Source organism: Schistocerca cancellata, chromosome 9 (genome assembly GCF_023864275.1).
Source record: "Schistocerca cancellata isolate TAMUIC-IGC-003103 chromosome 9, iqSchCanc2.1, whole genome shotgun sequence".
NCBI classification, from domain to species: domain Eukaryota; kingdom Metazoa; phylum Arthropoda; class Insecta; order Orthoptera; family Acrididae; genus Schistocerca; species Schistocerca cancellata.
In genome coordinates this window covers 83,762,251-83,776,083 of record NC_064634.1, presented here as the reverse complement: position 1 = coordinate 83,776,083, position 13,833 = coordinate 83,762,251, and the positions used below count along the sequence as shown (strand labels likewise).

At 41.8% G+C, this 13,833-nt stretch overlaps 1 protein-coding gene across 8 annotated transcripts in view; it reads right to left on the bottom strand.

Annotated features, from left to right (window-relative positions):
• Nucleotides 1-13,833, bottom strand: part of LOC126100417 (eukaryotic translation initiation factor 4E transporter-like) — a 274,981-nt gene that overhangs the window by 60,353 nt on the left and 200,795 nt on the right. For all 8 annotated transcript variants that reach the window (XM_049911013.1, XM_049911014.1, XM_049911020.1 and 5 more), the window contains one exon: nucleotides 5,318-5,434. In XM_049911013.1, coding sequence (XP_049766970.1) covers nucleotides 5,318-5,434 — 117 coding nt within the window. The remainder of the gene's footprint in view (nucleotides 1-5,317; nucleotides 5,435-13,833) is intronic.

Sequence of the window (13,833 nt, the reverse complement as noted above, 5' to 3'; positions counted from 1 at the left end):
GTTTGTAACCCATTAAACTTTGCAGTAGTTAGCTTTTAGAAGTATATCTCTCAAATCAGCTCACACGACTCTTTCAGTATGCCTTACTTGGCTTGCTTCTAAAAACATGTGTCTTCAACCCTTCTAGTACCACTGGGGTCAATATGACCCCCAGTTGCTTGTACACAATGACATAATGTTCAGTCTTACATTTACAACACATTAAAATTTATTTATGGGCTATGCACTGAGTACCACTGGGGTCACAATGACCCCAATCTAAATTTTTGTTTTGTTTCTTGAACGTAACATTATGGAAACAATGACAAATGTTACATTGAACAGATGTTATACGAAACACCTGCAATAATGAAACTAACATTTCCCACTCACTGCTGAAATACAAGAAATTTTGAATGAAGAAGAGGAATTAGGAGATATACCATCTGATAACAATGAAGAGATTGAGGCTATTATTTCTGGAAGTAGTGAATCAACTGAAGATTCTGATGGTGCTGGAGATTTGGAAACTCCACTTCCTGAAGTTGCTGACATCTCAAATCAGAATGTTAAGTATATATAATCCACCATATGTTTGCAAAAACTTTCATTAAAGTACTAATAGTAATCATATGTAAATACATATGTAAAATAGTAATCCAATTTTTTCAGGTAGAGAATGGAAATGAAACATGGGGAAAAATCCTGTTATATTACATGGGAGACAACCAGCACAAAATATATTGAAGATAGCTCCAGGCCCACGAGGCATACTAAAATATAAATAATGTGTGACTAGCACCTCCCATAGGGTAGACCATTCGCCAGCCTTTCGATCTGACACCACTTCAGCGACTTGTGTGTCGATGGGGATGAAGTGATGATGATGATGATGATGATGATGATGATGATGGACAGCACAACACCCAGTCCCTGAGTGGAGAAAATCTCCGACCCAGCCGGGAATCAAACCCGGGCCCTTAGGATTGACATTCTGTCGTGCTGACCACTCAGCTACCAGGGGTGAACACGAGGCATACTGTAAGGAACGTAAATCCTGTGCAGTTAGCATTTGAATTATTTATTATGGCCAGTATTTTCAAGATTATTTTGAAGTCAACCAACAAAGAAAGTAACATTACTTTCGGTCACAAATGGACAGATCTCAAGAGAGAAGCAACTGGTAACTCATAGGGGTAGGTGTCCATTTCGCCACTACATCCCCTCAAAAGCTGGAAAGTATGGTATGAAGATATGGGCTGCATGTGACAGCACTAATTACTATATCACACACCTGCAGATGTACACAGGAAAGGGTGAAGGCCAGCCTAGAGAAATAAATCAGAGAGAAAGGGTAATGTTAGAACTGACAGAACATTTATCTGGGAGTGGTAGAAATATCACAACAGATAATTTCTTTACAAGCTTTGAGTTGGCAAAGGAACTAGAATGAAAACAAGTAACTCTGCTAGGAACACTAAGTAAAAGTTATCGTGGACTACCTGCAGAATTTATCGAAGCAAGGGGAAGAACTGCAGCTTCAGGTCTCTTCAGATTCCAGGGATCAGCTACAATAGTCTCCTATTGCCCAAAAAAGGGCAAGATAGTGACATTGCTGAATACTAATTTCAGAGAGGAAATAGGTAACGGTGAAGCAGTAAAACCTATTATAATACTAGACTATAATGCAACTAAATCAGGTGTAGAGAACAGAAAAGTTAGTCCGGACTTACAGCACAAAATGTATGACACCGTAGCTATTTTATAGTATTTTGGATATTAGTGCCCTAAATGCTTTCATAAATTGGCTGGACTTAAAACATGACGAATACAAAAACCAACTACAAAAGAGAATTTCTTCTGAAACTGGGAACAAGTCTAGTACAGAAAAACAGAAGTTGGCATAGCGAAGCTTCTCTTTCTCGTCCTTCTCCTTCAGCAAAAGTGCATACAGGGGCAAAACGTGGATGGTACTCCCTAAGTGAATGTTCAGTGGACAGAAAACATTCAGAAATTTGCAGAAGATGCTTTTCTTTTGTCTGTAAACAACATTCAGAGATACTTTGTTTTAAATGTAAGGATCTATAAGATCGAGGTTTAAGACAATATCTTTAAGTGCTTATATACATAGTTTACCTGGTTTCAGTCAGTAATGCATGCTTTTATGTCAGTTCATTAAAATAAATAAAATTCTGCCAATATATCTCATGTTAATTACTTGGCGTCATATTGACCCCAGCGGTACTCAGTGTCACAAAAAAGTTCTGGTAGTAGGAGGGTTAAGAACATAAAAGGGAACCTTTAAATTGTTCCTTCAGCCCAAATCTCACAGAAACAGCGTGGCGGGGATGTGACATGGTTTTGGTGGACACGTGTGTCATTGTGGATTGTGTCATGTCCGTTTGCAGACATGAGTGGCAGAGATGTTCAAGTGGAGCACTGCTGTTTTCATTAATTTGAAGTCATCCGCAGTGGCTAAAAAACTCTCTATGTAGATGAAAAAGCTACATCCATTTCTGTTGATGGCTTCTCTGTAAGACTTTTTGTGAAGTGCATGTTCTCTGCTTTACACACACTGTAGATTTTGAGGAAATTACTGGGTAAAAAAATTTTGCAGCATTTTATAATCCTGACATCAGAACTTGATAGCGAACTGGTTTTATTTTCGTTATCTCCCCATAGTTACTTTGATACTTTTGAAATAAGAATCACCAGGCATATTTTGAAAAGTTCGCAATGAAGAATGTCATCAAGGACCAGATTATGTATGGTGGGTTTTAGGACATAGGCTGCTATGTGCTAGATATAACGAACATATTGAAATTGTTTTGAACAGTGGAAGGAGAGTTATACCTCTTTCCAGCCCCAAGTAAATAAGTGATATATTGACATTTGGCCCCGAAGAAATATGACGCGCAATGCTTTATGTTATAGCTGCACGTTACGTGGATTTTTGGCTCTTGTTTCTCTTTCATATGTGGTTTATGGAGTCAGTTACAATCACATTTTACATTAGTATTGCATTATGAGTTATTTTCATTTTAAAACTAGAGGCACACAATGGCAGATCCAGCAGCAAAGTTGGTTATATCCTGGATACGTAAATTTTTCTTGTTTAAACTAAGTTTAATTCACAGAACATTCACCAACTCTTTTTGTGCACATATAGTTGAACAAATGGTGTTTGTTAGGGCGACCAATGACTGAGAAATGGAATTTCTCCATTGATATACAAGTATCTAGTGTACTGTGTTCTGGATGTTTTATGCCTACCTATTTTATGCTTTCATATTTGGGCTTAGATGCAGGCAATGTATGTGAGATAAAATGTCTTTTGCATATTTACACATTTGTTACATAGTTCCTCATGTTATCTTTGACAAAATAGCACTATCTTTTTTATTTTACTCAATAAACAATGTCAAATCTGTGCAGTTACAATGTTGTGCTGCGGAACACATTTTTCTGTGTTACTCTTTGCAGAAATAGAAACCTTATTTTGAGGAAGTACAACAAGACATGTTTAAAACAATGTTTACTGCAACACAAATCTGCACAAGCAGTGCAGGGAGATACGGAAAAATTTATCACTATTCCGGTTGTAATCCCATTAACCATGTACACTCATCACTACATTTTCTGTCCCTAATCAATGGATTTTTCCAGACAGGTGAACAAATTCACTATTCACTTTGCACTTGCTCACAGAAAATCTGTTTTTCAGCTGGGATATACTGTCACGTGTCAAGTAAGGCTTTCTTCTCCGTACTTTATAGTGGCAGATTTTTATCACACGAGATACAGAAAACATATGTTATCTAGTGCCAGATTTCTTTTCCCAGTACCCCTTAACTTCTTTGCAAAGCTTTGACAAATCCATAGTTGCTGGATGTTTTGACTTTTCCTTTCCCTTTATGCAGTAGGGTTGTCAGTTGAAATGTGTAGCCTGGCATACTGTTACTCTGAACGTGTAGTATCAGTGCATCCCACAGTCTAGTGCACTAAAATGCCCGAAATCCTCTGGTTCCATCTTGCAGAAAAAGACTACTGTCCTTGACACTGGCAATGACAAATCCAGTTTTCTGCGTGAAAGGATATTTTGTTACTCTCTGTAAGGGTAAAATCTTTATCGCAGGGTATGAAACTATGTCCTGTAATGAGACGTTTTGATCTACAGCAGTGAAATATTTACTAATGAGATTTTGGAAAAATGTCCTAACATTCTAATATCTCTCACAAAATCAGTAGGTAGGACGTGCAAATGAAAAACTTATGAAAAATAGGAATTATGACAAACATTCCACATCTGTTGCTTTCCTCTGAATGCTGTCCTTCACTTTGTCTAACACAATACAGAAACACTTTTGAGACATTCTATAAAAAGACTGGAAATGTTGAGGATGTAACTTCAGTTCTTCATTACGTCCAATATGCCATATTTCTTTCTTTTTTTCCTCAAAGGCTGTACCCAATATCTTCTTCTCTGCTCAACATTTACGAGTTACAAAAGGTGCAGTGCATCACTATCTCCATGTAACAAGACATTCTGGTCTATTCACAGTACAACCATCCCACATCCCTTTGTCACCATCAGTTCAGTGTGAATTCAGCATGTCCTGTTCACACCACTTAACTGACTCGCCACTGTCGGGCATCTGTGCTACATCTTTTCTGTATAAACTGAGCCTCAGACCTAATAACATTTGAACAGCTAAGTGTAGACAACAAACCATTCAGACAGGAGAATAGAAGTTTCTGGAATTTAGATTGAGTAATGAAGTACGGAACTGAAACAAGGAAAAAAAAGAAATTGATGACAACCTAATGAGAGGAGGAACACAGTGACAGCCTAAGGCATCTAGTAACAGCTCATTTGGTGAAGGTGTGAAATGTGGGGGACAAAAATTGTAGAGAGATACCAATCTTTTGCTACAGCAAGAAGGTTCAAAATAATATAAACTGTTGCTATGCAGCAATGAAGAGACTTTAGCAATGTGTACAAAATAATATAAACTGTTGCTATGCAGCAATGAAGAGACTTTAGCAATGTGCACAATCAAATCAGTGTTTGGAATGAAGTTAACAACAGCCTTACATGGGTTGAACTGGCAAGGTGTACACTTTATCAGGTGAAACACAAAACTTGAAACATGAATACAGAGTTTTTTTGACTACGAGCATCTACTTACTAGCTAAGTCATTAAAACATTATTATAGCTTGTACAAAAACTGAACCTGCTGCATCTCAAACATACACAATTTTGTAAAATATTCTTTGCTAGGACAGATATAAACACGAAAATAATAGAGGCACAAATCACAGAAAACAGTTTCTCACCTTGCTGCATTTGCATCTTTAATATGCTCAAGAGAACCTCCCTGTGACGATGTTGCATGGCTGGATTTTGCAGCTGTTGAACTAAGTGGTGTGATGTTATTTCACCATACCTCAAACCTGGAAGTTGCAAGAAATGGAGTATATCAGAGTAAGGTGCAAATTTTTCTAATGCTGTAAAGTGGTAGAAGGAGACTTTAAACATCACCAAAACAATACCTTCCAAGATATTCCAACACATACAACATTAAATGAATATGTAATAAAATTTAAAGTTTAAAATTAGAAGGAATTTGAAGTGAAAATAAAACAAAAAGCCATTGATGATTAATCTAAGTTAATTTGTACACCAACCACCCAATAGTGACCAACGACACAGCTGTTAAATACTGTGCACAGCTACTTATCCTTTCAAACATAATATTCATCCTGGACATCAGAAGATGGGACAGACAAGGGTTTCAGCACCCAACCATCAATGAGTTCATTAATGGTAGTGCAAAGTTTACTAAAAAAATTCACTCTGATATGAAGTTTGATTTTTAGCTGCCACACACTCAACTGATTTACAATCTGCCCTTAATATCCGCATCAGGTGTGTGAAATATAGGTTACATACAACGTATGTAAACATATTTCAGGCAGAAAACTGTGGCAGTCACAGGTTAGTGATGCAAACTAAATGTTAAATTTCCTCACGTTAATTTGTCATTAGGAGAACTATTCCTACATGCTATTTCATATTTTTTGTTTGGGGTTTTAGAGTGCAAAACATCCAAGGTCATAAGCACCCAGTACATAACCATAGAATGCTGGGACTGCGAGTGTAAAAAACTGTGGCGAGATCCAATACAAAAAGGAAGAAAAAACAAATCTAAAACATCAAGACGTTACAGAAGAGTATCTAAAAGACATTGACAAGACACCAGAGTCACCAGGTAGAAATCAAATCTCTTGTCATATTACCGCTTTTTAATGCGAGCCACAGCTCGCACATCATCCACTAAAATGTCCGGGAAAGCGGGCAGCAGCCCGACACAGAGGTAATTGGCTAAAATAGGAGCAGAGGATCAGGAAATGTGACCATTAATGGCTGGCTACAGAAAGGACAGCTGGGTGCAGGGTTGCCACTCAAGTGGAGGTGACTAAAGCAGCAGTGCCTTATTTGCAACCGAGCTAACATTACTTCCTCACGCCGAGATGGCCGGGAAAAAGTCAAGTTGACCAGGCTGTTGGGAAGAGGTTTGACTTCTGAGTTTGTTCCCATGAAGGGAGCACCTATGGTCATGCCAAAGTGACGTGATACGCTGATAGAGAAAAGTACAAATATCTTGCAAGGGAACAGAGTAAGAGGCAGGCCGACCGAGATGGACTGCGGCCTTGGCTGAAGCATCAGCAGCGTCATTCCCAGGCACATCAACATGGCCAGGAACCCACATGAACATCACTTAGGCTCCCCCATTCAGGAACAAATGGAGGCAGTCCTGGATCCGTCGTATGATGGGGTGGACTGGATCGGGATCATCTAGACTGAAGGGCACTTAGGGAGTCAGAGCAGATCACACAGCGAGTGAGCTGGTGCCTCCGGACATAGTGAACAGCCTGATAGAGGGCAAAAAGCTCTGCCATAAACATTGTGCACTGGTTGAGAAGCCGGTATTGAAACTTATCAGCCCCGACGACAAAAGCACAGCCAACACCATGGGCGGACTTGGAACCATCAGTGTACAAAAATATGCGATCGGCAAGTTGTGAGCGAAGTTTGAGAAATTTGCAACGATAGGTCAGCTCGGGAGTCGAATCCTTCGGGAACGAGCTGAGGTCAAAACGAACACAAACCTGTGTCTGAAGCCAAGATGCTGGAGGGCTCTCCTCCATTCAGAAAGTGGCAAAGCAGGTGAACAAAGCGGACACTGGGAGGCTGCGGGAAGAAATGTACATCTCGTACTGGAGGTCAAGAATGTCGTCAAAGGTTGGGTGATCCGGCATGTAAGAAAGCCGACACGCATACCTACTGAGTAGGAGGTCGCGCTGGTATGACAGTGGTAGTTCACCGGCTTCTGCGTAGAGACTCAACAGTGCTGGTACGGAAAGCACCAGTGGCGAGACGGATCCCCAAATGGTGTATTGTATTTAGACGTCTTAACATAGATAGCCGTGCAGAGGAGTAGATAACGCATCCATAATCAAACTTCGAGCGGACAAGAGATTGATACAGGCGGAGGAGGACAGTCCGGTCAGCTCCCCAAGGGGCACCATTCAATACACAAAGTACACTGAGAGACCGGGTGCAGTGTGAAACCAGGTAGGACATGTGGGGAGACCAACTGAGTTTCCTACCGAATGTAAGCCATAAGAACTTCGCTGCATCCACGAACAGGAGAGCATTTTGGCCTAGTCGCAAGGATGGTGGAAGAAACGCCTTGTACTGCCAGAAGTTGACGCAAGCTGATTTGGCAGCAGAAAAGCGGAAACCATTTGTGACACTCCACGAACAGAGGTGGTCCAGATAACGCTGGAGACAGCATTGCAGGTGGCACGTCTGCTGGGAGCTGCAATAAATAGCAAAGTAGTCAACAAAAAGAGAGCCGGAAATGCCAGCTGGAAGGCAGTCCATAATGGGGTTGACGGCTATGGCAAAGAGGACGACACTCAGAGCCCTGAGGCACCCCATTCTCCTGTGAAAAGGTGTGGGGTAAGGAGGAACCTACATGTACCCGGAAAACTTAGTCTGTTAAAAATTCACAGATGAAAGTGGGAAGACGACCGCGTAGGCCCCATGTGTGCATAGTACGTAGAATGCCTGTCAGCCAACAGGTATCATAGGCTCTCTCCAAATCAAAGAAAATAGCCACTGTTTGTCGCTTCTGCAGAAAATTATTCATAATGAATGTCGACAGGATGACAAGATAATCAACCGCTGAGCGACGCTTTCGGAACCGACACTGAAGATTAGTGAGTAAATGGTGTGACTCAAGCCACCACACTAATCGACCATTGATCATGCGTTCCATCACCTTACAAATGCTGCTGGTAAGGGAAATTGGATGATAGCTGGAAGGAAGAGATTTATCTTTACCAGGCTTAAGTAGGCGAACAGTAATAGCTTCATGCCAAAGTGTGGGAAATACGTCAGTCCAAATATGGTTGTAGGTATCGAGGAGAAAGCGTTTTCCCCGCAGGAGGAAGATTCTGCAGCATGAGGATGTGGATTGTATTGGGCCCAAGAGCAGAAGACCTGGATGAGGAGAGAGCACACTCGAGCTCCCTCATAGTAAAAGGAGTATTGTAGCATTCTCGATTCAGAGAGAGGAAAGAGGTTGCATGAGCCGTCTCCGCCTGTTTCCGAAGAAGGAAGGCAGGATGGTAGTGGGTAGAGCTCGAAACCTCCACAAAGTACCGGCCCAAAGCATTTGAAACATCGACAGGGTCGACTGACTTTTTCCGCCACAGTCAGACCAGGAATCGGGGAGTAGGCAGTAGTCCCGGAAAGCCAGCACAGGTCACCCGAAACGAGAGAGGACGGAGTAAATCTGTTGAACGAGCTGGTGAAGGAAACCCAGCATGCTTTCTTGCTTTCCTTAATATTGAGGTGGCACTGCGCATGTAGTTGCTTATAGCGGATGCAGTTTGTTAACGTAGGGCGACGGTGAAAGACACGAAGCACATGTCAGACATGAATCACATTGCCGCACTCCAAAGTCCATCAAGGCCGAGAGAATAACGTCCAAGAGGTGCTCGACCTCATCATCACAGCTGGGAAACGACTGTTTGTCAAAGACTGCCAAGGAGAAATATAGCCTCCAGTCAGCAAGAGAGAATTTCCAATAAGCGGGTTGCTGTGGCAGGGTACGACTGTACAGGTGAGTCACACAAGGGAAGTGGTCACTCGAGTAAGTATAGGAAAGAGTACACCACTCGAGACGTCGAGCGAGCTGCGCAAAGCAGAGCGAGAGGTCTAAGTGGGAATAAGTCTGCGTGGAATCAGAGATACATGGCTTCGCCAGTGTTAAGGCACACAAGATTAAGATGATTAAGAAGATCCACCAAAAGAGAACCTCTCGGGCAGGCGACAGGCGAGCCCCAAAGAGGGTGCATCCCTGCTACAAATGACACATTTGGCTGCGTTTTTGCACGACGTGCTGGTATGATTGAACTGGTGGCATTTATAATACTGTAACGGATTGGGATGTTAAGGGCACACACAGATGACTTCATAGCCTGCCTTTATCTTGGTAGAAAGCATTAACCGATCGAAAGTCAGGAACAATGTGTGAGTGTGCACCAAATCGGCAGCTTCCTTCTCCATAACTCTATGAACAGCAGTAACGCCCTGATGCGATAGATAATTAGTTATTTCGTCCTCCATCAAACCATCCAACAGCCGGGCGTAGATAACACTGCGGGACGAGTTAAGTGTCCTGTCAGCCTCCACTTTTATCGGATCTTCATGGAGGATTTGGGCCTTGAGTAGTTTCTGGGCCTGGAGAGCACTATCAAGTTCCAAAAGCAGAGTACCATTGTGCAGATGAGAGCATGACTTCACAGGGCCAGCGATGCCATCCACGCCTTTCTGTATAACAAAGGGGTTAACAGTAGCAAAAGTCTGGTTTTCGTCTAAACCTGAGACTACTAAATATTGAGGCGCAACAGGAAGAGACATTGAGGCAGGAGCCTCATTCCACTTTCGTTTATGGGAAACACACTGAGAAAAAGAAGGGAAGTCAGTCATTGGGAAGAAGTCCCCCACAATTGCCAGCGTCCTTCCAGCAGCCAGGAGCCCTCCAAAGCGGAGCCCCCCGCCTTAGGTGACTGTCCTCACCTTCGGTCACACCTCCCGAACGACAGACGAAGGGAACAACTGGCAGAGAAGGAAGGTAACAGCTCAGGCAATCACCCCTCCCTGTGCCTGGCGTGTACCAGGGGGTTCGTGCGGGCCCTTAAAGTTGTGGGCTTTCAAATGACTACGCACCCTCTGACTCAAAGTTGCAATATTAAAAGTTTTGGCTGGTTTCGTTGTCTAGGGGCTGGGATATGTACTTGCTGCATTACAGGCCAAATACCACTGAGTCTACAGTATGCGATAAGAATCCACACATGAATCTAATGGTCGAAGGTTTCTATCACTCGGCAATTGCGAATTATGAAAGTAACATGTAAATTTATACATGGAAGATTGCAATTAAATAAAATCTGTAGGTACTATCTTAACGACTTTAAATGATGAGTACGATAGAAGAAGTACTTTTGAGAATGCGGAATATTTCTGCAAAACACTTATTGGTGTCTATGGTCCCAGCAATTATATAAAATATAAATGAGTAACAGGGAAACAATAGATTCCTACTGCACGTAATTAGTTATGAACAACATAGCTCGTGAGATATTCACTTCTAAATGCACACACGTCTTCACTGCAGAAGCCACAGAAATCTCACAAGTGCACAAGTCGGCACTCCGAAGTATATCTATCTGCCGTGACCACGCACAAACTGCTCCAGGGTCCAAGTCTTTCCGCAGACAGTGCGTCTGTCGCATCCAACACTTCCCATGTCCAGTGCTGTCCTCTCCAGCACTTCCCAACTACCCCCGTGTCCTCTCTCGAAACAATGCCCCTCCCCCCACTTCCATACAGTCTCACCATTAACGAGCGCTGTGATTGGCTAGAGCACTCCCTCAATGTCTCGAAGTGAACGTACACTCACAAACATATTTAAGCACATACGAAACACTGGATTTACATTTAAACACTTGAAATTAAGTAAATATTCCTATGGCTGGACCATAAACAAGCTCTAACACACAATATTAAATACATAAACAAATTAAACAAACATATATCAAAGGAACAGCAACAAAAGGTGGGCCAGTAGCTTAATGCCTGTGCTTTCTAAAACATAGTAAATATTTAACCAATTTCTTCATGAATAGTATACAGGGTAATCCATTGATAGTGACTGGGCCAAATATCTCACGAAATAAGTATCAAACGAAAAAACTACGAAGAATGAAACCAGATGGTGCTATGGTTCGCCCACTAGATGGGGCTGCCATAGGTCAAACGGATATCAACAGCATTTTTTTTTAACTATGAACCTCCATTTTTTATTACATATTCGTGTAGTACATAAAGAAACATGAATGTTTCAGTTGGACCACTTTTTTCGCTTTGTGATAGATGGCACTGGAATAGTCACAAACGTGTAAGTATGTGGTATCACCTACCATTCCACCAGTGTGGACGGTATTTGCTTCCTGATACGTTACCCGTGTTAAAATAGACCGTTTACCAATTACGGAAAAGGTTGATACAGTGTTGATGTATGGCTATTGTGATGAAAATGTCCCCCGGGCGTGTGCTATGTATGCTGCTCGGTATCCTGGATGACATCATCCAAGTGTCCGGACCATTCGCTGGATAGTTACGTTATTTAAGGAAACAGGAAGTGTTCAGCTACATGTGAAACGTCAACCATGACCAGCAAGTAATGATGATGCCCAAGTAGGTGTTTTAGCTGCCGTCGCAGCTAATCCGTACATCAGTAGCAGACAAATTGCGCGAGAATCTGGAATCGCAAAAATGTTGATGTTGAGAATGCTACATCAACATCGACTGCGCCCGTACCATATTTCTACACACCAGGAATTGCATGGCGACAACTTTGAACATCATGTACAGTTCTGCCACTGGGCACAAGAGAAATTATGGGACGATAACAAGTTTTTGCATGCATTCTATTTAGCGACGAAGCGTCATTCACCCACAGCGGTAACGTAAACTGGCATAATATGCACTATTGGGCAACGGAAAATCAACGACGGCTGCAACAAGTGGAACATCAGTGACCTCTGAGAGTTAATGTATGGTGCGGCATTATGAGAGGAAGGATAATTGGCTCCCATTTTATCGATGGCAATCTAAATCGTGCAATGTATGCTGATTTCCTACATAATGTTCTACCAATGTTACTACAAGATGCTTCACTTCAAAACAGAATGGCGATGTACTTCCAACATGTTCGATGTCCGGCACATAGCTCGTGCGCGGTTGAAGCGGTATTGAATAGCATATTTCATGACAGGTGGATTGGTCGTCTAAGCACCCTACCATGGCCCGCACGTTAACAGGATCTGACATCCCAGGATTTCTTTCTGTGGGGTAAGTTGAAGGATATTTGCTATTGTGATCCACTGACAACGCCTGACAACATGTATCAGCACATTGTCAATGCATGTGCGAACATTACGGAAGGCAAACTACTCGCTGTTGAGAGGAATGTCGTTACACGTATTGCCAAACGCATTGAGGTTGACGGACATAATTTTGAGCATTTATTGCAGTAATGTGTATTTACAGGTAATCACGCTGTAACAGCATGCATTCTCAGAAATGATAAGTTCACAAAGGTACATGTATCACATTGGAACAACCAAAATAAAATGTTCAAACGTACCTATGTTCTGTATTTTAATTTAAAAATCTACCTGTTAACAACTGTTCATCTAAAATTGTGGGCCATACGTTTGTGACTATTACCGCACTATCTATCACAAAGCGAAAAAAGTGGACCACTAAAACATTTGTATTTTTTACGTACTACACGAATATGTAATAAAAAAATGGGGGTTCCTATTTAAAAAAACGCAGTTGATATCCGTTTGACCTATGTCAGCGCCATCTAGCGGGCCAACCATAGCGCCATCTGGTTTCCTCCTTCAAGCTAGATAAGTTTCGTTCTTTGTAGTTTTTTCATTTGATGCTTATTTTGTGAGATATTTGGCCCGGTCACGATCAATGGACTACCCTGTATATTGGATATAAACGAAGACATAGATGAATAAATATATTTATAAGCATGCTGCAACCTTTTTTTCGTGTAACTGTGGAGTACTTATGGCCTGCCACTATCGATAGTAATCTGCCACTTTTACCTCCAATAACTCATGTACTATTCAAGTTACATGCCTGTAATTACATGCCTGTAATTACATGCCTGTAATTACATGCCTGTAATTACATGCCTGTAATTACATGCCTGTAATTACATGCCTGTAATTACATGCCTGTAATTACATGCCTGTAATACATACCAATTTAGGTTTACACTAATAGCTTTCTAAAGACATGCCCATCGACGAAATTGGATGAAGCACTTAAATTTTGGAAATCTGATTACACAATCAGAGTCATTGTGCAAATAATAGTAATGTACATGTTCCTTTTTGAAGTACCATGATTCATCTGGCTACTATTAATGTCTATATGAAGTGTGAAATGCCTGCACTTAAGGTTTCACGAAGTCTGTCATCTTTGGCACTCCCGACATAGGCATCCCCTTCATCGACACAAAGCACTGTCCTCATCACAGCGGAATTCCCAGCCACACGGCGAGACCGGCCGTTGTGCGGCATCACACGGTTGCTAAGCTAACGTCCCACACCACATGGTCGCAGCCAGACTGCGGCTTTGACAAATGTCCTGTGCGGCCACGCCAACTTAGAATATTTTCAGGGTGTCA